The sequence below is a fragment of the Lepisosteus oculatus genome, chromosome 9 (genome assembly GCF_040954835.1).
Source record: "Lepisosteus oculatus isolate fLepOcu1 chromosome 9, fLepOcu1.hap2, whole genome shotgun sequence".
Taxonomy (NCBI): domain Eukaryota; kingdom Metazoa; phylum Chordata; class Actinopteri; order Semionotiformes; family Lepisosteidae; genus Lepisosteus; species Lepisosteus oculatus.
The window spans coordinates 32,174,978-32,200,812 of record NC_090704.1 but is presented as its reverse complement, the minus strand read 5'-3'; the positions used below and the strand labels follow the sequence as shown (position 1 = coordinate 32,200,812).

Below are 25,835 nucleotides of genomic sequence, written 5' to 3'. Positions count from 1 at the left end.
ACTATCTTGACAATTTCTTACAGCAAAATCATTTGTTTTTAGCTAATGCAAGGATATTAATGTATAATCAATATGGAAATGTATTTTAATTATATTTATTTGGTGTCTTTGGCCATATGCAGAATGTTTTAATAAAACAAATAATTTCAGTTCTGAGGCCAAAGTCAATTTGATTAGATATACAAATGAAATAGACAAAATTATTATACTAACATTAATTCTGCAACAACCTAACTTCCACATTGATTTGCAAAATTTCAATATATTGTAACAATTTGTTTGTGTTATTGATTTAGCATGTATGAAAGAACAAATAATTCTTATTTATTTTTCTTTCAACTAATATCCATTCTATAACAATGAAACTGCCACATTTATGAAAAATATAAGGAGAAAGAAAGCTCTTCACAAAATGAGTAAAAAGAACAAGATCAGCTTAAAGAAAAATAATATAATGAAGTGCAAAATTTAAATAAAGATAATAAAAACACTAAAGATTATTTTAATAAAAGTTAAAAAACTAAGGATTAAGTGTCTCAGATAACAATAGAATCCTTGTTGGTAAAATATATTAATGTATATGTTTAATATTTTAGATGAAACAAATCACAAAGATCTGATGGTATTCTACAGATTGCACTTAAGGAAACAATAGATTTCACACTCTCTGATCACTGATACAGTAACTGGGATAATACCCACTGGCTGGGACATTAAGATTTAGCTCTCATCCATTAAAAGCACAACACAACTAAACTAATCATAGACCCAGGAGTCTTATTTCTTTTGTGCGTGTACACAAAATAATCAGTAAACAATAATTAGTAAAAAGCTAACAAATCGAATGTATAGAAACAGAATTCTAGGAAACAATCAACAAAGATTATTTGTATACTTCAGTATTGCATTCCAGGTAACTGAAGTCATAATTTCTACACAGACCAAACAATATTAATTAAAATCTCTGCATCAATAAAAACTTGCTTGTGTTCTGCTAAAACCAATGTAATCTCAAATGAAGATTCTATCAAACTCTCGCCAACAACAATTTTAACTGGCTTGCACAGTGGCATGCTCCTGAACTTTATATTTCTGTAGATTACTACCAGGTGGGTATTTACCATTAAATTCAGAATGTGTTTCTGTGTAATGGCATTCAAAATTCCTGTGCTTGAAAGAAGAGCTTGTCTAGTTGCAAATTAAACACATTGGCTTTGTATCAGATTTGCTCACCATAAAGAAAACCCCATAAATTATTTTTTTTAATTGTCTGTTTTCTGCTTTACCTTTCTATTCTTGTGGAACTGTGCCTTTGTGTTTGCATCTGCAAAGTTGCTTTCTCTGGCCACTTTCAACAGTCTTTTTTTTATCTTTTTCACTATTTGATTTTCAAATTAAGAACCATTTTTCCCCCCTTTAAACTAGCAAGGGTTTTATGTGCAATGTACTGTTGTTTGTTGTGGTTAACTGAGGTTGTGAAAGCATAATTGTATACTGACACCTATTATTGTAGTTATGTTACTTTTGTGCCATACATTGTAACCTTTGGATCAACATGATGTAAACATCATTTATGCTGAATTATGAAGGTATGTTTTCACATACATGTTTTTGTATTGTCGGGGACCCTGCATCAGAGTTCTTACAATAAGGAACCCCTGTTCTAGACAATGTGGAAAAGTAAAAAAAAGAAAATAATGTTAGTTTTTTTCATTACATATGTGTAATTTACATTAATTGATATTATGTTAAAATTGTATGGTGCACTAGTAAGACCTCTTTTATAATATCATGCACAGTTTTAGCCACTAAGTTACAAAAATCATGTTTTTTTCTGTAATTAGCCCAGAGAAGAACAACCAGACACATTCCTAGGATTAAACGAATGTTCTACCCCAGTAGCTCTCCAGTTCCTAGGAGACCCCTGTGTCTGTGACCCTTCTCTTCAACTTGCTTATCCTTACTTCTGACTGTATAGCTACTAACAGGTGTTCAGTTTATGAGATAAGGGGGAAGAGGACAGCTCTAAAACTCAGAAACAGATACAACATTCATATCTATTAAAACTTTCATTCAGCTATTGAAAAGTTGAAAGCAATTGAAAATAAAAAACACATCAAGTTAAAAACATACAACTGGTAGATTGTTTAATGTAGATAACTTTGGGGTATTGTACGCAGGTAGTAAAAACATTAACTATAAATACATAATGGGAAACATTGAGCTAGGATAGGCTATTTACTGTATGTTAAATAAAGGTGTTTGACACAACACGATATTTCCATCTTTTAGGTAACTTTGGGAAGCAATTAAAAAGCCAAAAAAAATGCCAGGATATATAGTTAAAAGCATAGAATTTGTATACAGGTTATGTTAAAATAGTACATTACTCACTAGTAATGCCTCATTTAAAATTTAGTGTACAATTCTCATCACCACATTATAGAAGAAATATTGATGCTCTGGAATCAGAAGAGTAACCGGATGCATCCAAGGCCTTAAAAGAATATCCTGCACTTATAGGTTGAAGAAACTTAACTTTTCTAGTGTTGAACAGAGAAGACCATGAAGAGACCTGATACGAGCATTCAAAATTCTCAAAGGCATTGTCAAAATCAACCCAGCTGATTTGTTTTTCAGAATGAACAGCGAAACACAAACTGTAGTGCACAAATGTAGAAGTGCATTCAAAACCGTGAACAGGAAGCACTGCTTTACCCAAAGGAAGGACCATGGAAATGTGGAACACACAATGCAGTGAACCTGGTTTCTTTCAAGAAATGTCTGGATAAGGGCCTTAGATCAATTATCCACTAGCTACCAAATGGGCTAAATCGGCTTCATCTCATTTATCCCAACGTTTAAACCAGAACACATGGTGGTCCCCTAGGACCATGGTTAATAATTACTATCTTATACAGCCAGGCTAAGAATATACATCATTTTAGTCTTAAAAAGATTATAAGGTGACTTGATTAAAGTCCTCAAAGGCATTAACAAATACAATCCAAAGGCCAATCTACAGTAGCCATTTCTTGAAATAAGCAAGCAAAAGACACGTTATCGTCCTCTTGATTGTAACATTTCTTGTGTTTTATGGCTTTACTGTAGTACAGTAATTCATCACAGTACAAATTGTGACAGAACTGCTTGCAGTCCTAAACTTTAGTCTTTCAATACATTTAAAAATATATTGCATCATACAATGCAGAGCAACACCATATCTGTCCCTCTTAATCCATTAAAATGTAGCACTTTAATACAAAATCTGATAAATTATATACTCCTCCTCCTTCTTATCAGTTTTATGATTAAAAACCTGGTAACAGGAGAACTCTGAAGTTCTCATGTTAAGTACATTCATATACAGTAAGTGTCCTATATGATTGCACAAGGGCAGTTAAAAGCATAGTTTCAATTGTTTTGTCCAAGTTATAATGTGGTCCTGTCTGAGAGCACTTGAACTCCAAACTGTCCTGTCTCTGACCATTTGTCCTCCTAGGTTGGGTCCTTCTTCATGATCAACCTGTGCCTGGTGGTCATTGCCACACAGTTCTCCGAAACCAAGCAACGTGAGAGCCAACTCATGAAAGAGCAGCGCGTACGCTTCATGTCCAATGCCAGCACTCTGGCCAGCTTCTCTGAGCCAGGTAGTTGCTATGACGAGCTGCTCAAGTATCTGGTTCATGTAGTGCGGAAGGCTAGCCGGCAGCTGGGTCATGTATACAGAACTGTGGCTGCCAAGACTGGGCTACGGCTGTGTGCAAGGACAGGGGAAGAGCAGCCTGCCCACAAGAGGAGGCGGAGAAAACACCGCCGGGCGTCTGTCCACCATCTGGTCCATCACCACCACCACCATCATCACCACTATCATGTGGGCAATGGCAGCCTAAGGACATCACGCCCCAGCCATGAACTGGGCGATGGGGAGATGGGCTCCTTCCACAATGGCACAGGTCGCTTCATGCTCCCACCCCCATCCACAGCTAATCTACACCTACCCTCAACCCAACCACCCACGTCAGGCAACACAGAGTCTGTTCACAGTGTTTACCATGCCGACTGCCACTTTGAGCCCATCCACTGCACCCCAAGTCCCAGCCTCCAGTGCATCAAGAGGAATTCTGTGCCCTCTGCCTCTATGCCCAAAAATTATCCAACTGTGCACCCCTCCACTCCTCAGGAGCTCCAGAAAGAGAAGACCTTGGGAGACTCATCTAGCAGTGGCTGCAGTGGTGGAATGCTGACCAATCTGAATATTCCACCCAGGCCTTTTGGCACCATGAATCGTTTACTGGAAACACAGAGTGCTGGTGAGTTAATTTAATAGATTTGTTTGTGAATTGTATGAACGTAATGCATGTCAGAATGGTTGAATAATGCAATCAATAATACAATTGAATGATTGATTAATGCAATACAAAATAGAGTTTTCATTTACAATATTTCCTTAATCTGATAAAGTACTATCAATAAAACCTGAAAACGGGGTTTGTGATAAAACCTTTCCTCTCCCTCCTTCAAGTTATACACTTTCCTTTTCTGTCCTTGAAACCTTAGAAGTGTAATATTTGTGAAGAAAACATGTTTGTACAGAGGTTCTGTATAGATGGACAATCACTTGAAGAATTTCTGCGAATATCATCCAGGCTTTCTAATCAGATATACAAAATTTGTGATGGATAATGATTGATGCAGGAGTGGGGTTATTTTACTGCAAAGCAGCCTGAACCTGAAGGGTGTGCATTGACATCTGCACATACTGTACAGATTAATCACAAATGCTGCAAGCCCTTTAGAATGATTGTACAAAGAGAATGCTCTTACAATATGAAACCAAATGAAGGATGAGCGTTGAAACAAAAAATAAGCTAAGTATTTACTGAGAATGAGATGCTGTAGGGGCATCTAACATTCTGTCATCTCCATTTTTTTTTAATTGTTCCTCAAGTTTAAAACATAAAGGGTTGTTGATTATTTTAAACATAAAGTAACAGCAGTTATCCCTTTAGTACAACAGTTTTTTTAAATATAATTTTTCACAAAAAAAGTTAACAGTATCATTTCTAGAAAGCTTCCACTACATACACTGTATTCAGTTTAATTGTACTGTAGCTTCCTCATGATGTGTTGTTAATATTGTAGTGGTAAACTGCAAAATACCAGTAGACGCTCTCACAAATAGCCTGTGATGAGGCTCCAGAATGATGTCATGCGTTTTAAAATTTTAACTGCAGATAAACCCCTGAATTGATACATCTGCAATGACATCTGCAATGTCCTAAGTGAAACCATTTTTCTGTTTCTTCACAGGCCCCTGTAAAGGCTCCTGTAAACTAAATAGCAACTGCACCAACCTGGACAACCTAACCTTTGATCCTGAGAGCTGTCCATATTGCATCAAATCAATAAATAACGAGTCTGAGGGTACTGATAATGAGACCCTGGATTCAGACAGTGAGGGTGTCTATGAATTTACCCAAGATGCCCAGTATCGGGACCATCGGGAGCCCAAAAGGCGAGGCTCCAAGGTGGGTGCACAGGCAGGACATGTGCTGCAGTTCTGGAGGCTGGTGTGTGAGACTTTTCGCAAAATTGTGGACAGCAAGTACTTCGGCAGGGGGATCATGTTCGCCATTCTCATCAACACGCTGAGTATGGGTATCGAGTTCCACGAGCAGGTGAGCCGAGAGGTGTCTTAAAGTGTCTGTTCCCTGTAGATTAAGGTCTTAATGTTGCATCACTCTACAGTCATTGGCCATAACATTAGGACACATCTACTAAAAAATTAACTTTTTTGGTGGCAATGTGTTTGTGGCTTGAGGAGTAAGTGATAGACTCCCACCACCTTTTGTAGGCAAAATAATCCCCATCTCTTAAATTGGTGGAGCTGGTGCAAGAATTGGTTCAGTTCTATACACCTTTATGCTTATTACAACATCAATCAAAAGTGATCCTGCTAAAACATTTGTAAGAAATTGGGCTACAAATATTTCAAAATATTATCTAATACATACAATACACATGTTGTTGCTACAATCTATTATTCTTGGGTTTTTTACAGAAGCAAGGTTAGGATTCCCATTATTTTGGCCAATTTATTTGTTACTGTATACTCATGACAGAAAAACTGAATTTAGAGCTACAATCTCAGTCAGGATTATAGATGTTTGTCTGTGATTCATGGTTTTGGTTGTTAATGGAGAAAATTGTCTATTTCTTTTTTGATGAAAGATAAGTAGAAGATGGAAAATCTATATTTGTTGATACTGTACATTAATCAGAAATAAGACTTTAGTCCTAAAATCTTAATGTAATCCATACAGTACTTCACTTAATTAGAGTTTTTCAAACTATTACCAAAGGCTTTCATAATTCAAATAAGAGTAGCTGTAAAATTCTATTACCATTTGTTTAGAAATGTTGGTAGCAGTCTCTGAATTGAATTCAAATTTAGAATATGATAATTATCTGAAGAAACGAGATCTGATTAAGAAACAAAATTCAGGAGATTGGGCTCAGTGTCAGGAATCAGTATCAAGAGTAGGAATATGTAACTGCATCTTCTTTTAGGGCTCTTATTTGATGTTAATCATTCTTGCATTTCCATCATCATCTGATTTTCAGAGTCATAATAATATCTACCCTGCATACACAACTGCAGGCAGAAGGTTGTAAGTCAAAGAATTGTCTTTTCTTTTAGTTGTACTGTACATAAGAAGGAAGGAGCCACAGTATGGATACAGCCTCAGACTCAGCAGGCCAGTGTGTGAAACTTTCAAAAACTCTCAAATGCAACTCTAGTGATTCTATCATTTTTTTTCTCTTTTTTTGAATAATAATATACATTATCAATAGAACCTTGGCTTGATCCACAGAAGGTATTTGTCCTTGTACAAAATGCTGTGCTTTTTCTTTTTTTCTTTTACAAATACAGCAGTCACTTTTCTATTGAACAGCTGCTATGATAATTGGGCTATAATTTTTCCTATCGCTTCTGTACCTCAGGGGCCATCTTTTGAAGTGGAAATGAACATTTGTCTGAGTTGGAATAAAGCCATCCTAAAAGCATAAAATTAAGCAGAAATCACTTCCCTGAATAAACAGTTCTTTATCTGCTATTCTGCCTACAATCACAGACACAATATGTCACTATTTTTGCTAAATATGAAGAAAAAATGTTACCTCTTTAAAGAAAGAGAGCCATAAATTATTGCTTTGCTATTGTGTTTGAGTATCTACAATCCTTTTGTTGATTATTCAACAAAGGGTCAATTCATGTTCAGTACTAATGAACACAACAGAGGGATACCAAGTACAGTAGCTTAATTAGTAAAAATAAATACATTTGAGTACAATTTGAGCCTGTAGTTTAAACATGACTTGTTTGATCATGGACTGTCATAACTCAATTACTCCATCTTCAGAGCCTAGAGTACTAACCAAGGTGATTAGTTCTAGTATTTAGAGGTACCTGTATGTATGTCATAATACAAATCCTGCTGAACCTTGAGGAATAAAGAGGTATACTCAGCAAATGTTTGTGTGCAAATTCCCTATATAGGGAGAAAAATGGGGTTGATTAGAGGTGTGTTGTAAGCCTGGACTGTTCACAAGACAGGATTCCAAAAAGGCTTCAAATATCAAATGAAACATAAATACTAATATTCAGGCTTCTCCAGCTGTAATTATCTGGGGTGTTCTTATTTAATCAATATTTTAATCAGTTTAATTATCATTTTCACTCATAGGGGGCACACTTGAAATTACAATTAGCTGGAGTCATGTACATTTATTATAGTTTGAAATGAAAGAAGAAGCGCCTGAACATTACATTTTTTTTCTACTTTTAGTGGCCTAGGGAAAAGTGCAAATCACATATTGTGACACTTAAAGATGCAAAAGATGTTGGGTGACATTGAGGCTGACAAATGAACAGACTGAGGACATACAGTGTCAGTATATATGACAGGGATCCTGATTGTTCTGGTTGTATCACTGGTTTTTGTGAAAAATTCCATTGTCTGTGTATTGGCAAACTACTAGGGTTTGCAGATGGGTTTTCAGATGACAGCAGCTGGGTGGTTTTCATCTTTGAGTCCACATATTAATGTATTCTAAAACATCTGATTGTTATTGACACGTACATACTTTTTGTTTTCCCCTGTTTTATTAAGAGTTTCCTTGGTCATAATTTCATTGTAAGCTGCAGGCAGTTATCAGTATCTCAATGCACCAAGTCTATGAGTAAAAGACTGGAGATGCTGCAGCCCTTCAAGAGTGGCCTATGATTATATGGAAATACTCTTTCATGTTTAAGTATTACACAACCTCTTGAATAAGTATGTAGTGCCTTAAAAAAGGTTCTAGCTCTGCATCACACATGCACAGCTCCCATCTTGGAAAGCTTCAGGCTAATGTACAGTAGTTTCAAGGGCTCTTTAATGTTAAATTGTTTTTCATTCTCTGCAAAAGAGTGGGCTTCCTTCCATATACTAATTTGTAATAGAAAAATGCAAACATCTTGTTGTTTCAAATGAGAGTTCTGTATCATGACAATATGATACTAGTAGAGAACTCAGAATTCAGTTAACACATAGTGTTATAGACTAATAGCGTAATAGAATTATAGTGTGCATATCCTAATATAGAATCAATTGAAAAATGTTATTTTTTATTCTGTTTTACCAAAGTTATTTTAAAGGAAATCATTTTTTTTCAGTAAAAAGTAAAAGATTGTAACACACTGTTACAATTGGCAATTGCCCATATTAATACAAGTCCTCCAGCAAATAAAGATTAGGATATGAAGGAACCAAAGTGGCAAATATTACCTAAACTTCATTAACAAACATGGTTGGTTGGTTTTGGTGCAATATACTGTTGATACCAACAAGCCCCATCTGTAAAAACAAGACACATGAAGTTGAGTCTGAAGTCAAGTCACAAGATCTCAATGTGTGGAAAAAGGAGTAGCACAGAAAGGACAGGGTTTATTTGTACAATATGACCCACAGCCATGTCACAGTGTTGTACATAGCACCATGATGAATTGATGAATTAATTATCCCTTGCATGACACCTCCATGTCTATTATATACACAGGCCCCATATGTGTAGTTTCTGCTGTCTGTCTCTCCACCACCAATGCCTTACATAGAGCAGTAATACTAGAGCTTGCTGCACTATAGTATCACTATCTATAGTATGTCACATTTCTTTTTCCATCCCCTTGCATCTTGTTAATTACAGTGTGTGGACTGGGTGAAAAAAAAAACTTTGCAGTACTCGCTAATATCAAAAAGCCCAGCAGTATCTGCTGTACGCTGTTTACGATCATTTAAAGTGGGTCTGACAGCCATGTATCTTAAAATAGGCCCATAACATTTGGATTATGCAACCGACAGCAGGAGTCGTACACCGCAAGCAGGTGAAATTACAGTAGAAAAAATGCTCTTTTCCAGCTATTAGCCATACAATATTTAACTTGGTATTTAACTAATCCATGACATGAAGATGTTTTGGAAGATGCTGAATTTGATGTAAGGAAGCATATTATAAAAGAAAACAGTACAAATTTGTTAAAACTGAAAAAATATAAATAAGAGTAGGTCATTTGGCCTGTCTATCCCATTTCATAGTTAATATTTAATTGATTCAAGGATTTTATGATTCTTGATTCTTGAAATAGGCCAGGGTATCAGCATCAATTATCATGCTATATGCTACAACTTTGAATTACCATCATTAAGTTTCTTTTCCTCTTCTGTCTCCTGGTTCATGTTTCACTGTTCATGATGAAGAAGACCAGTTGGTTAACTATGACAGTGTTCTTGAGTAATTATTAATAAATGTATACAGTCCCCCCATAATCTTTGCTGTTCAAGACTAAAAAGGTTCGGGTCCTCCAGCCTGTCAGCTTAGGGCATTCCATTAACCGCTGAAATGGGCCTGGGGCTGGGTAGGAGGCAGGTGCTCATAATAAACTAAAATGTGAAAGATCCAGAGTGCCCTTAAGAGGAGGGATTACGATTGTGACACTCACGTGAATGGCATCATATCCACCCCCCCCATCCTTCATCTTGCAGGTGGCGAGCCCACACTGGCTCTAGGGGTGGGTTCTAGTGTCTCTGATGTGGACAGGGTTCTCTTAGTTTTTAATGAAACCATCATGGGAGTCTAGTTTGGATCACTCTTTGTCCGGCCCCTCACCTTAGACCAATTTGCCAAGGGTAGCCCTACCAGGAGCACAAAGCTCTATTGTTGCACCAGCTGCAGTAACATGAACGCAGCATCGAACAGTTAAGGTGAAACAGGACCCGAGTTTTCAGGTGGAAGTTCTGAATTACTTTCTTGAGCATGAGCAGGCAGTTAATGCTTTCAATTTGTAATGATTTGAACAGGGTCACATTAGAATAAGACTGGTAAATCATAAGTCACAATAAGCAGGTTGTGCTTTAAAGAACTGTTAGAGTTTTGTTCCTTGATGGATGGTGTTGTTAATCTCTTCTCTGATTTTTATTCTATGAATTCTATTCTTATTCATATTACAAAGTGCATAGATACTTTAGAAAGTAACCTTAAAGGTGGGACTCCTTAAAAATATCCTTAAAAAACACTGTTGTTTTTCAACAATTATTGCATATCCAAATCACTGAAAAAGTGAACCTTCTTTTTTCCCCAGTACCTTCAAAATAATAACACACCTTACAACTGTGAAAACTGCACAATATTGTTTGAAGCATATGTTTGAAACTAATTTGTTGAATTATTTTCATATTTTCAGATACAATTTATTTGGAAATTATGGTTAAAAAGCCATAATTCCTAGAATGCCTTCATTTTGCATATTCATTTTATCCTACAGGACATCATCTTGTGTCTTGTATTCATTACATCTTACATCATAATGTGTCTCCAGTATAAACGTTAAACCCAATTCTAGTTTCTTGACTTCTTCTTATAACCAAATCTGCAAGAAATTTATGACTGCAATCGAACATGTCAGAGTCTGTTACACTGAGATCTGTGAGTTCAGAGAGAGAGAAAGGTTAATTTTGCAGCTCATTCCTTTGGCTTGGCTAGTTTAATGGCTTTTTACCAGTATTAGATTGTGTTTCTTGGATCACAAAAATACAGAACATTCATTGACACGCTATTGCTTTGTAAGTAAGACTATCTAGTAACTATTTTAAAGAGAAACAATCAGCAGAATGGTGTGTTTTTGATTTGAGGAATTAAAGAACCTAGACCCTTTTTTTGGGGGTTTGTTTTTCCTGGCTACCGTGGTTGAAAGAACATTACATCTCTGTGCCAGAGCAAATTGTAATTGCTTTGTCTGCTTTGCCTCCCTGAAGAAATAAGGTCAGCCCACTTGCTTTTTTAAATGAACAGTATGTGGATTCCACAGAGCCCTGGGGCTTTTAAAGTGTGCCATTCTTCTTAGTTTTGCCAAGGCACTGCTGGCACAACAAAGGACTTGGCTGCCCTCCCACAGTTTGGAAACAGTTGCTCCTCATTTAACTTTCTGACTGCTTGTCAGTCTTGTGTTATGCCTTCAACTTTACTCCCATAAGTCTCCGTGAAAATTAATTTTATGGAAAAACAAATAATTATAATGCTCAGCCCAAGACCCTGCTGTATCTTTCAAACATCTGCACATGGAGTGCACTGTTCAGACACCTGGTTTACAGCTATTTTTTAAAATAACATATCCAAAAGAGAAACAGGTTCAATGGTAAAAGCATAAAACATTCAGAGGCTTTGAACATATAAAAAAGTATTTGATTGTCATAAGAAGAGATTTGATGGGCCTGTCAATCAGACTACATGTAACCTTTTGTGAGGGAATATACAGAAAGTAAAATAGAATTTTGCTTTTCACTTCACAGATGGCTTCAGAAAGATATCTGTGGGCATGTGAAATCCATCTGAAGGTTTGAAAAAACCTGCACTGTTGAGTACTGAAACCAAGTGACATTGAGTGAAAGAACTGAAGTTCATTCATAAAACTATTGCTCGCTGTGATATGTATTGTAGTCAAAATACTGTACAGTAAATGTAACTAACGTCCTTGCAGTCTTCTGTCTTTTTAGCTATAGATTGCTACTTTTCAGCCTGGTCAACTTCTTGTTTTAGTACCACAGAAGTGTTGAGCTACAGTATATACTGTATGTGGGATTTTAGAATTAAGTTGTTTTCCCTGCTACAGTATGAAACAAAAAAAACACTGTTGAGGGCATAAAAGGAAGTAAAGGGGCTTATGAATTGTGATCACAATGTTCACAGGGACCTCTACAAGGAAAACTACTTATGTCCATATATTATTGATGAACTGTAGATAGGAACTGAAAAACTGTAAATATGAACCAGTTTTACAAGCTGTAACATGAAGTATTCATGGCCTGTTGGAGATGTTTCATAGGCAACAGAAAAGCATTCTAGATAGAAAAAGTGTTGGATCCTGGTAATTGCTCTTGGGTAAATGGAGTTTGCTATGAAAAAAGTAATTCAATTAAACCCTGATTAAAATGGAGAACAGGCTCAATTTGGGTGGCATGATGGTGCAGATAAGATGGAAGGGGGGGCAGTCAAGTTGTGGAAAAGGAGTCCAGACCCAACATTAACTGATCATTGTCCCACTTGAGGTAGAGCACGTATCTGCAGCCAGAATGGTTCCTGTGCATAGACTAAAGGAATTAACAAGATAAGAATGTATCAAAAGAAGATGAGACATTTCTTTCTTATGCAGGAGGATAGGATGCCTAGTGATGAAAAAGGTGATGAACATCAACAGGATAAGGTTTGCAGTAGAGCAGACAGAGAGAAAGGATGGGTATAGAGGCAGGAAGGAGGATGTCTCTTGCCATGGTTGTGGTTGAGTTCCATGGTGGGGCAAATTGGGGTGAGCTGGGGGAAGAAGATGGACAGCATGGTGACTCAAGAAGGCGGGTTTCCAAGTGGATATTGGACTGATATGGCTGATGTAGAAAAAGATGATCAGGGTTGAAGGCAGACTCAGCTGCTGTTAACCCTAACCCTAACTGGTGTGGATCAATCGAGAGAAGAAGGTCAGTATGAAGAAACCAATCAATGGGAGACTCACAGGAAAGTCAGTGGAGAAAGCCTCTTCAATGTTGGACTGGACGTCAGCGGTGTGCTGAGGTGGTGGAGTGCTGAACCTTGGTTTCTTTTGACGAGGTGGAAGAAAGTACTTACTGGATAAAGCACAGTAAACTCGGTCTCTTCTGAGACCCAACACGGAATGGTGCCATGCAAAACAAAACGCAGTCATTTTTTTACAGTTTCATTTTTTTGGGAGGGGCAAGAAAGAAGAGATGACCATAAAGAGCAGGGCAGAGGGAAGCCATGGGAGCTCTTTGGAGGAGTAGCTTCATTAGGAGAGTGGATGAAGAAGGCAGGAGAACATGACAACTCCTGCAAGCTGGTTGTTTTCAACATGTGAGTAGATTGGACTTCAGAGGTTTAGTAAAAGAGATGCATTCGCAGAAAAGACAGGGGACTAGGAACTGGAGATTCAGCTGCTGGAAAAGTTGTGACCAGACAACTGGAACTGGGTACCTTTAGTTAGATGTCACTGTGGTGACTTTGAAAGTTTGTGTTGGGGCAGGTGTGTGGGTTTATTTTTGTTTTCAAATCACCTGGAGTTCTGTGGTGTGTTGTCATTGGCAGAACTGCACAGAAAGGTCTGTCTAAGGTGAGAGCAAACTCCAAATGAGAAAACAATCAATCATTGTACAATCAAGTGAGCAAGAAGCATGATATTGTGACAAAATATGGAGTAATACTGTGGAGGGGATCTATTAATGGTTTAGGATCCTACATAGGGGAAAGAACTGATGTATTTAATTTTATAAGCTTGGATTGCAATTTTCTGCATCTAGATGGGGTGGATCCATGGGCTCATAGAACCCATGTGCAGCATGTTGAGCAAAGTCAGTGTCAATTAAGGATTAACCTAAAGTATAAAAGGATGGGGCTAGGAAGGCTGTTTGTCTTTGGAGACCAAAGAGTGCTGGTGAGATTTCAGCAAAGTTTTTTAAATTTACCTTTTGATTTAGTAGTTGTTCATTAACAGTTAAGCTACCCAGAATTAATTGTGAAGCCTAGATGATGTCATTGTGAAGCCTGGTGATTCCCATGCTGTTTGGTACACAGGATCACCTCTTGTCCATTTTAAAAATGAATATAAATGTTTTTCCTATTGCTCACAACAACATGCTAGACAAAGCACAATGACTGTAAAAAACTGATTAAAACTGTTCAGCACTCTGGTGATAAATATTGTATATCAACAACCAGGACAACATCTGAATTTTTTACTTGTATTTGAATATAAGGTGACCAATTGTACCCCCTGAAATTTGGGGGAAACTGCTGCTTATATTCAGGTAAATACGGTAACCAAAACACCATGTTATGATCACAGTTCCTTATTGGTTCTGTTCCCTCTGTTTGTCTCACTCTTTTATTAATTGTTTTAAAAGACAAGATCTTTTTAAGTCTATTTAAGGAAAAGCTGAAGCCTGCTATAAAAACATTTTTTTCACGTGAAATCCTAATTTTATTATATAGTGTTAAGTTATAATCAACATCTGCATTTAGGGGTCCATAACATACTCCCAACACTATTCCTCTGGATTTTCTTTAATGAGTCTGACCAACATGAAATAAAAGACTCTTGATTCTAGTTTTATTACTTGAGCTTCTACTGTATATAACTGCCTTCTTTGTGTGCTCTTCATTGTTGTCTCTCCAAAACAGTGTGAATCCATTTATCCATCCATTTCTTCATTATCACTAAATAGTGTATTCCCTTACATTCTTTTAACCCAGACACAGAACATAGTATTTTTTAAAAGTTTTATTATGCATCAAAATATGCTTACACGTTACCATCAAAAAGGAAAACATCTTCTTGTGGCTTAGCTCTTTTTTAATTTGATTTTGATATGTTTAGAAATATTTCCCTGCTTTATTTCAGTGCTTGGTTTATCTCATTTTCTGTCATCAATACACTGTGCTGTATTACAAGGCTGTTGATGACCCAAGGTAAAGTAGCATATTAAGGCTAACACCTTGTTTTATAGAAAGAAATTAAACATGAAGGAAATGTATCATTTCCAATAGTATTTGATTAAATGTACAAGGGAATGTTGTGCAGAAAATACCACTTCTATAATGTCTGAGAGCCATATCAGCTGCTATTGGTTAATGTATGAAATAATTTAATTAAACAGTCGAGGACTGTATGATTCTTACTTATAGAACTGCTTTTGAGAATATATTATTATTGCTTTTACAGTAGGAAGGCATGGTGTCACTCTTTTTTGTAGTAAAACATGATATTGATGTATTTGAAATTATGGCTATTTGTACTTCTTGTATTTGTTCAAGAAGAGTATGTTAAATAATCTATGAAAAGGCATTGCATCAAGGTGCAACGCCTTGTTGTAGTAACACAAATGGTGACTCTGTTTATAACATCTCATGGTACAGCATCTGGTCATGCAGTTTGCCAATGCACTCTATGGAGACAATTTGCCTTGTTGGGCTTAATACATTCTAGGCAACAGGCTCTTGGCATCTGTCCCTAGCACTGGCACAGTGTTCTAGAAGGGGAGAAGAACAGGAGCCAGGGAGCCCACTAGTCTAAGCTCTGGAAAGTGTTCTTCATCCTAAGAGCTTTACCTTTTACAGGCATTGATATAAATATTTGTAAAGTTGCCAAAAATGTGACAAGAATAAGGTTATACTTATACAGAGTTCAACATACCGCAAATGTTTCACTATTCTAAACTACAGAGCAGCCGGTCCTGATGTTTGTTGCTGCTGCGAGTATTGTATGAACAGTGGTGGCCTCTGGGTCTGTGTTGTGTTAGGTGCTGTTGTCAGGAGAGATTGGGCTGGGACTTGGCCGTGGGGTTTCATCTGTAAGTCTGTCTGATGGAAGCTTTTGCTTTTTTATAGATGGGACTATTTATGGATGGCCCCTTTTCCAGAGTTTTCTCTCTTGAAGGCCTACTATCATACTTCAGCTCACATTGCAAGTAATTTGGATATGTCTGTATCAGATTATGGACATTTATCTAGGAAATGCATTATATTGGAAACCTACCCACCTAGGGTGACAGTTTTAATATCAAAGTTCAGGGATTCTGGAGGTTTTTCTCCCAAACCAGAGTCATTAAAAACTTTTTTTTAATTTTTATAATTTGGGTAATTAAATTACAAAAAATATAAAAGTTTGTATGCTGTTATGGAAAACTGTGCACAATATATGTATGTCTCTCTATTCTTAGCCTTAGCCTGAACCTTTTTCTTTTTATTGTGTCTGTATATAATATACTATATGTGGATTTGCAAAACAGCGGACTTATTTATTACCTAATTTTATTATCGAGACATACAGTGTTGACCTTTCCAAAATCCCTTTTGACACTGGTGTATAAGGATGAACTGTCAATCTCATTGCACATGACCACTCCACTACCCAATGGACTCATGTGTTGGGGATCAATAAAGCCCATAACTGACATAGTTGGTAATGGATTGGGACATCAGTTATTATTGTACTGTATATAGGAAGTAAAAGATTTATCTATACATGGATAAAATAGGAATCTAATACCTTTAAACAGATAGTGAATTAATGTCTTTTCAGCATATTTGGTTATGAAAGGTAAATTAGACAGCTTAGTTTTGAGTATGGATATTATTTGATCATCTTTTAGAAAACACAAAACTGGTAAACCACAAAACTGATGCTTCCTCAACATTAATTCAATTCTACCATGATCTGAATGTACTGTATGTATCAGAAAAAAGGAAAAGAAAATGTATTATTGTACTCTTATTGCCTCCAATATATTTTCTAATGTTTGCCAAATTAGTCATCAGCTTTGGAGCTATTCCATCTTACTCAGAAGTCATAAAAAAGAGTACAGCATAATACTAAAGTGCTATAAACACTCTTTTTAAATATCAAGCACATAGTAAAGAGCTCTATGACTTAACAGGAAAGGTAATAGAAAGCAAGCAGCCATGGGATATACAGTACCCTGTAGACTTCACCTGTACAGTGTGCTGTACTGACTGCCATTAGCTGCTGCAGGCTCTTAGCATGGTGCAGTGTCAGTTACTAGGATGTTTACAGTGGTCGGGCCAGATGACAAATGGTCAGCAATGTGAAATATCCTAAAAGAGGATCCTTCAATTACCAGTTAAGTATCAGTACAGTATGTACCAGTATGTTGATGGATTCAATTCCTTTTACTTTTGATTATTTACATGTTCTTTTCCTAATGCATTTTCAGTCAATCCTAACCCCAAATATTAATGAAAATATGTATTTAAAAATGGATAAATATTAAGAGTGATGCTAACCAAGTCTGCAGGAGCACATTGTCGACGGATCGCTTTACAGTAGGCTTAAAGTTATGCTATTAAATCCACTTGACATTGTAGACCAGGACTTCCCAGTCTGCATCATAGGGATGCCTAAAAATGCCAGTCTCTATACCAGCTGCACTCTGAATGAGAGATTCTTCAAATTAAATAAATCTTAATTTAATTTGAGGTATTTAATTGTTTACATTCCCTTAGTATGTTGGAAGTTGTCTTTTATTGTTGCGTTTTATATATAACTAAAGATAATCATGTCTAAGAATTAAACTTACAGTAGATGGAATGAAAACCTGACAGTTTTTATTATTATTATTAACATTTGTTTTAAAAACTGTATTTGCTAAACATACAGTAAAGTTAATTAAATATATTAATAATAAATGCAGGAATAACAAATACGGTGAAGAAAGTGCAACATATTAAGTAATATGTACCAAAACAATATGCAGCAGAAATGCAACAGAGACACGCATATTGGAAGCATGCTAAATTTGCTAAATCAATTTTCAAATCACATGTTCCAAACCTTGGAGTTAGCCAGAGAATCCTCTGCTTGCCAAGACACAGCACTTTTTCATGTCAGAATGTATGTAGACTGAATGCCATCAACTCCTTCCTGCAGCTAGAGCCACATCTCTGTTGTCTGTGTCCTGCCAATAGTCAAAAGTAGCCCAATGCTTTTGGGTTACCTTGACACAAGAGAGAAAATAACTCCAGCTGATCTCTTCCTTTAGGTTCAGGTCCAGTGGTTGCCAGCTCTGGCCCATCAATAAAATTTCTCCTATGGCTCAGATATGAGCCAGCAATGTGTCATACAAAGTGGTCTTTAGTGTGACAAACCTGGCAGGAAAAAAGGAAACCACCTGACATTTAGCACAGAACAGAAGGAAGGACTACTGAACAGCTGACAAGCAGCATCTCATGGCGACAATTAAGACAGAAAAACTTCTACTAGTGTGCACTAATGTCACATAGTGAATTAGTAATCAAGTATAATAAGAGGAACTGGTCCATTATAGTGCATTAGAGTAGCCCTTTTACATTTTAGGAAAACAGAAGCAAAAGGAAGGTTCAAAATGCAGTATTAGAATAATCATGAGGATTGTGTATTTATTAAATTATATTAAATCTTTATTAGAGTCACTTTAAACATAAAGAAAATATAAAACCAAATCTCCTTCTTTCAGTTAAGGGTCACCTTCCTAGTTGTTGAACAGAATTGTTGGCTTCCTTAAGCCAGAAGAGACGGCTCATTGCAACTCTGCATTTTTGTTTCCTAACAGCAATCAATAATCAGAAGGCAACCAGGGAGATAAGAGCTCTTGAACTGTGAATCTCAGCCCAGGGTGTCTGTTAATTTTTCTAAGAGGTCCTCTGCTTGGGAGTCTGAGAGGACTTGAAAGGGGTTGCTGTCTTCTGAAAGAGCATGGATAGATGTAAATGAGACGTATCTTAATGATGAAAATAAGTTAATGAAAATTAAAGATTAGAGAGAAAAGCAGATTTTGAATACACATAGGTCCCTTTATTAAGCAAATGAAGCCTAACAAAAAGCCAGCAGTGGTGTTGTGTGCTGGCGCTTGTGTGTCTGTTCTAGTTATGGTCTTTCTGAAAATTGCCAAAATTCACTGCTTATGAGTAACAGTGTCAGTGGTGCATAATAAGAAAAAATGTATTTTGCTTATTGCATGTGCTGAAATCTTACATTTTATGAAAGAACAATGACCGGTATTGAATTTCCAATTTAATTTGTAATTTGAATGATGCCTATGAAATATATTTCAATTTAAAAATAAAAATCTTCAGTGTTTATTTTAATGGTAAAAATACTTTCCCCCAACTTTATATAGTGACCAACAGCTTGCAAAAGGGCTAGGTTTTTCTTTAGTTTGTTGTTTTTTTAATGGTGGTTGGTGTACTCACCATGTGGTAAATAAGGACCACAGTCTGATCCTTAAAGCTTGTGTTAATGCCCTGTTGTGATCCTACCCCGTGTGGCATCACACCTGTTTCCAATGTCCCTTTGGAGAAAGTTGCTATGGAAATTTGCATAATTTAAATTAAATTCTTATTACTTTAAGGGTATATCTTTTTTTTCCTAAATAAAATCACCCAGTATCTCTCTTAGTTAATATCTTAAGATATAAAGACAGTAATCTTAAACATTATGAATTGTTAAATAATAATTGCTAATTAGTCTGTTGAAGTAACAAGATTGCAAATGTCTTTCAAAAGCTCAACATTTTCAATCCCTTCTGTCCCTTCTCTTACTTAAAATCTTACTGCAAGGGGAAATACTGTCCTAATTTTCTTCGCTTTGTAGCACCTTAAAGCAAACAAAACCTTTTTGTCAACATGATGTTAAAAACAAGGAATGTTCAATTAAAAAAATATATAATCTGGAGCAATCTCAAAGGAAAGCACCTTCATCCATCCATTTTCTTATTGTTCCATCCAGTTTGGAAGCACATTCATTGTAGCACAATATGGCTTTGTATAAAAAAGACAGGTATTAAAATGTGATTCACTGTAGCAAAAGATTGTATAAATTAAGAGTTCATATACCAAAGAGGGGATGTTCTCTCAATAGTTCCTCATTTATTTTGCCAGTAATTGAATGAGATGCCATGACAAACTTTTCAAAAAGAACAGAAATGTGTGTTGTGTATAATAATCACCTATACTATTTTAAATAATTATTGTTAACAATGCTAAGAAACCTATACTCAGATGGTAATGAGTAAGTTTTTCTGAATTATCATCCAGTGAAGATGCAAAGTCTACTGCTTACAGTGATGTATTTTGTTATAAACACCAAAAATGCACCTGGTAATTGAGTTATCTATCGTATTTATAGCTTGCTTGTATTACATTTAAATTAAATATGGCAAGCCATAGCAAATGTTTGAGACACCTGAATTGCATCTAATAGGACAAATATTTTATTAATAAAAGCACAGAATTTGACATGAGGAATGTTATGTTGTGTTAAAATGATGTGCATGTAAGACCTAAATAAGACCTTATTTAGAATATTGTACTATATAATTTCTAAATTGTGGTGATCAAAATTGAGTACAATTTTGATCACCACAATTTAGAAAATATATTGAGGCTTTGGAATAAGTCTATGTAAGAACAACCAGATACTGTATATTCCACGACTTACATGAATTTGTTTCACTGATTAAAATGGAAGGAACTACAACTTTACAGTCTTGGACAGTAAAGTCTAAAATGGGATATGATTCAAATATTTACAATCCTCAAAGGCATTTCCAAAATCAATCCATCAGATTTATTCCGAATGAGCATTGAAACACAAAAAAGAAGGCACATGGGAGAACATTTAAACAAGAACACAGAGGGCAGTTCTTTACTCAAAGAGTGGGTGATCTACTGTATGTTATTGAAGCTGATACCCACTGTAGGCTTCTTTTAAGCAATGGTTCAATGAAATTCTTGGATGAACAGCTACAAACTACCGCATGGCCTCACAATAGATTAAATGGCCTCACATTCTTAACCATTTGTGCAGTATGTGTAGGAATCTTGGGTTGAAGCAAAACATACAAGTGTGCTAAACTATAGGGCGGGAGTCTCCAACCATGCTCCGGGATAGCCACAATTCAGTCTATAGGCCTAAATCACCAGACTTGTGAATGATTAAGAACACTTCTACACTATTAAGCAATTAAACGTAAAAGAAAAATGAGCAAGTATCAGTTGGTTTAGTTAATTAACGGAACTGTGATCCTTGATTGCAGAAGAGTATTACGATTTTTAAATGATCTCTAAATTAAAAATTCAATTACATCAGGTCTTTAGAAATTCATTTAATTACCATATCTAAAATTATCTGGATTGAAGCTATCTAGGAAGGGGGATGGGGATTCCTGCTACGGAAAACTCTCAATGAAATGTTGAAAAGGAAAATTTGTGGGTGGATTATTTTGTCATTATCGTAAAACAAGTCCAGAATAATATCTTAAAATATGAATTATTTTAGACACATCTCCATATGATCAGGAGTGAATATATTACTTAGGCGTTTAATTGAAATCCATTGGCCTATTGTAAAAGAAAGTGGGCTGATGAGAAAAAAAGGAAAAGAGCTCCTGAGTTCACTGATTGACCACCTTACACAAGTGTTTCACACAGCTGTTTACCAATCAGCCAGCACCTCCTGCTGTGGCATCCATGCAGCTCTGCATTGTGAAGCCAGATGTTGATTGACAGCTCTGAAGATTTCCTTTTTAACTACTAATGCCATCAAAGATTCCATATAAGGGATGGAGCTTGTTTGTGTGCAGCAGAGTCTAGTCCAGTTAAGGCCTTTAATAGTTATCAAGTCAACTATCATACTGTATAGCATATCATATTTTAAGTTCAGAATTAAGAGTTCAGTTTATTTGTTATATGCACAAGTGCAACGAAATGCTTACATTTGCATGTATGCTCCAATGCAAAGACATCAAAGAAACACCAACTTAAACATACAACCATGGCAGCAACAAAGTTAGATTCAGCCTAAACAAACCTCAATGCAAGCAGAGTGCAAAAAACACATCAGTGCAGTCAGTCTGGTAGTAAGCAAATAGTAGAGTATTTAATGTTGCACTGTAGATGTTGATTTTTGGTTTACATGTTCACAAATAGTCAATGTTTTAATCTGTTATGTAAAATAAAATTCTCTTCAAAATTTACAAGGCATGTTCATATGTGTAAATATGTAATGTCAATGCTTTTTGCAGTACTAATTCCCCACAAATGTAATTTTCTAAACAAAATAATTAAAGAAATGTAGGAAGATCTATTCACGTTTGTGTGTTTCTGGTTTAAAAGTACTGTCTGCTATGTACATTACTAAGTTGCACAATTAAGCAATCGTTCTGTTGAACTTAATGCAGTGCTTTATGAGTTGAAAACCAGAAACCTCTCAGTTCATAGCAGTGCTGAAATAAAAATAATAAAAGGATTTCTATTTAACATTGTGTCAGCTAGTTCCAGAGCTACGATAAGAGCAGAGACAGCATCATGTTCTCTTCCCTAAAGATTCCCTTCGGCTTATCTCTGTTTATCTATTTCAAGAACATTCTGCTAAAAGCAACTTTTCATTCTTCTCAAATGAAAGCCAAGTGTCTTAATCTATCAAATTCAAATTCAAAGAGCTTTATTGGCATCACCAATGAATTACAGTGTTGGCAAAGCACATACAATAACATAACATTTACAGACATTTACAGTATAAATCATTGTACATTTATATACATCACATAAAACTCTGTTGTGAGACAGGCTCACTCTCTGTTTCTCTTGTCTGTGACAGGAGATCACATATTGGGCTGCCAGCTCTACTGAGATTCCTCCCCCCTCCCCCAGTAGGACTGGACGATGTTATGGCTCTGGCAGGTGTAGAACCTCTGGGATTTGATTTGTGATTTTAGGCAAGAATGTTTGTCTGATCCCAGAGTATTTCTAGCAGTGCAGCAGAAAGTGCATCTCTGTCTCTGCTTTTCTCTGCTGGCAGTGGGGCACAGCTTGTCCTATCTGGGCAGCCAGATCTGCCTCTGGTGCTCAGTTTCTATTGCCGGGCTATGGTTACTAAGTCGGTCTCTCTCTGTTTTGATGTACAAAATATGCAGTAGATGTATTGGACCAGAAATTAAAAATGAAGTCAGATATTGTTTCTAAAAAATGCAAATTAAGTGCTGCGTTACCACAGATAGCTGGGCAGGACTGTACTGTACTGTATGTTGAGTTTCTAGATGACAACAGCCATTTCACTGTATCAGAAAGGCTAAAAATAAAAGCCTAAGCAGGTTCTTTAGCTTTCCTGCTGTGGCTGCTTTCATTAAGTGACAGTCAGAGGTCATTTAGAGACTGGAGACCTTTGAGTGGAAGTTGTTTTCCGTTTTGATGTTAGGTTTAAGAAAAAGTTTGTTTCAAAGAAAATTTTACTTGAAAACGGTACAATGTTTTTTTGCATCATTCATAACTGGTAGAAAGAAGTGTCTCATTAACATTTACCATGGTCAAATACTGTACAGTATATTACCGCGTAGTACTGATAGTGGTGATAACACAGTGAAGCTTAGAGATTAGAATAACACATGAAATCAACCACAGGAATACACAGGGAGAAGATATGGGTATTGAAAATATTGTGCAAAAGATATTACACATATACAGTATAACACCAATATAACAATTGTAAAATATATAACACAATATACAGTACACAATATGTTTAACACTACATGAACTTATCGACAAATAAGAAACATACTGTACATGTACAGTACGATAAAAAAAACAGTATAAACATAATGGTAAACCTGCAATCAATGATAAAATAAATATTACATTGTCCATATTAAGCAGGTTAATAGCTGTGGGAATAAGGAATAACTTAGTTCTTCTGCCCTTAAAACTAAGTCATCTGCAGTAAATGGACGCCCTGATGGAAGGAACTCAAATTTGCTGTGCAAGGGGTGTTCATGTCAATCAAATCATCATATAGGCCTTTTGCACTATTTTTTTATGTAGATCTGATTTAGGATTTATCTGACCTTAATGGTTTATATGAATCAGTCACATGGACAGTTTTCAGCACTGATTTGTTATAATATCATTACTGGATTTTTTCCCCCCGTTTATCATGCTCATCATTCCACATATATTGTTAATGTCCTTGTAATTCCTTTAGATTTGCCTTTCAAAAAATTCAAGCCAAACAAAATGGATGGGGGCTGAATTGTCTCCTCTTCTTTATGTCCACCATTCATGTTCTTATGCAATAATGTTGCAATAGTGTATTCAAGCATATAAAGTACAATATTTCATAATTACTTTAAAAAATACACCGTAGTTATGCAGGCAACAGGAGGTGTAAACACCTGTGAATTATATATTTTGCTACACTCTAAATAGACATCTTTTTCGGCTATCCCTACTCTCATCTTCTACCATCCATTTCTTGTGTTTTCTCTTTCTTTCCCAGCCGGATGAATTGACCAATGCTTTGGAGATCAGCAACATTGTCTTCACTAGTCTTTTTGCTCTTGAGATGCTCCTCAAAGTACTTGTCTACGGACCCTTTGGTTACATTAAGAACCCCTACAACATCTTTGATGGCATTATTGTGGTCATCAGGTGAGTTTACACATGAGCAACATTTCCTAGAGTCCATTTTATAAACCAAAGAAATAATTCTTATTGGCTTTTTAGCTGATTGATTTGACCAACTTCATTACATATACAGTATAATTTACTTCACAGAGGTACAGTACAAACAAAAGACAATTAATATGCAGTTATATTTTAAAATGTAATCTCCTGCAAATCAGATTAAAAGTGAAATGGGATTTATTTTTGTTTAAACAATTAGTTAATATGGTAAATAAGCTGAGAAGAAAAAAGCTATAACTGCACATACCATACAAGACAGTTATCAATTGTATAACTAAGCACCCCCGGCTGAATGGGTTATAGATACAGGGGCTTTATTGCTGGGACTGTAGTGCAATTTACATCCTCCTGTAAGAAATGTTTATGCATTTATTGGAAGACTAAAAATAAATACTTAATTGAAAGAGCTTTTCACATATCCATATTTTGTTCTACTTGATATTAAACTTTCTTTTCATACATACAGGCCAATCTAAAAAGATAAGTGCTCTAATAGAGATGTACTGTGGGGAAGTTGTTTGATCTCTGAGTACTGTAGCTTTACATTAAACCTATGGTGTTGTCTGTTTTATTATCTCTTTGAGCAAATCTGGTTAAAGATAAGATATGACCTGACAGACTGAGCTAACCACAGCTCAGAAATGATGCTGTGGCCACCCAAATCACCTCTGCTGGGCACAGTGAGCCAAAGAGCTACTAAAAGAGATGGGTGAAAGGTATAACATTAATGTAAATACATCATGCTTTTTCAAGACAGGCTATGTGTAGCACTTATGAATACAAGTGCAGTGTGCAGTGCCCTGTTACAGAGGTCTAGTGTGTGTAAAGAGTGGATCCATGCCTCTTTTGTCCTGGCAGTGTGTGGGAGATTGTTGGCCAGCAGGGAGGCGGTCTGTCTGTGCTGAGGACCTTCCGGCTCATGAGGGTTCTGAAGCTGGTGCGTTTCATGCCAGCCCTGCAGAGGCAGCTTGTGGTCCTGATGAAGACCATGGACAACGTGGCCACGTTCTGCATGCTGCTCATGCTTTTCATCTTCATCTTCAGGTAAAAAAAGTCTCCCATATTCTGCCAAGGGCCTGGAGGTTCACACATAGCCATAGCTTTTCCTGCTCTGGGTCCTTCCTCTAAAAAGAGATAAGGCTGCACCTAAAGGGCCTTGCCACTCATCAGTTGCGCAGTCCTTGACCAGTAATATTAAAGTAACATTAAACATTCAC

General features: G+C 36.3%; 1 protein-coding gene across 11 annotated transcripts in view; it reads left to right on the top strand.

Annotated features, from left to right (window-relative positions):
* cacna1g (calcium channel, voltage-dependent, T type, alpha 1G subunit) overlaps positions 1-25,835 on the top strand; it is a 345,750-nt gene that overhangs the window by 191,111 nt on the left and 128,804 nt on the right. For all 11 annotated transcript variants that reach the window (XM_015356347.2, XM_015356344.2, XM_015356346.2 and 8 more), the window contains exons 9-12: positions 3,503-4,313; positions 5,314-5,681; positions 24,431-24,582; positions 25,477-25,662. In XM_015356347.2, coding sequence (XP_015211833.1) covers positions 3,503-4,313; positions 5,314-5,681; positions 24,431-24,582; positions 25,477-25,662 — 1,517 coding nt within the window. The remainder of the gene's footprint in view (positions 1-3,502; positions 4,314-5,313; positions 5,682-24,430; positions 24,583-25,476; positions 25,663-25,835) is intronic.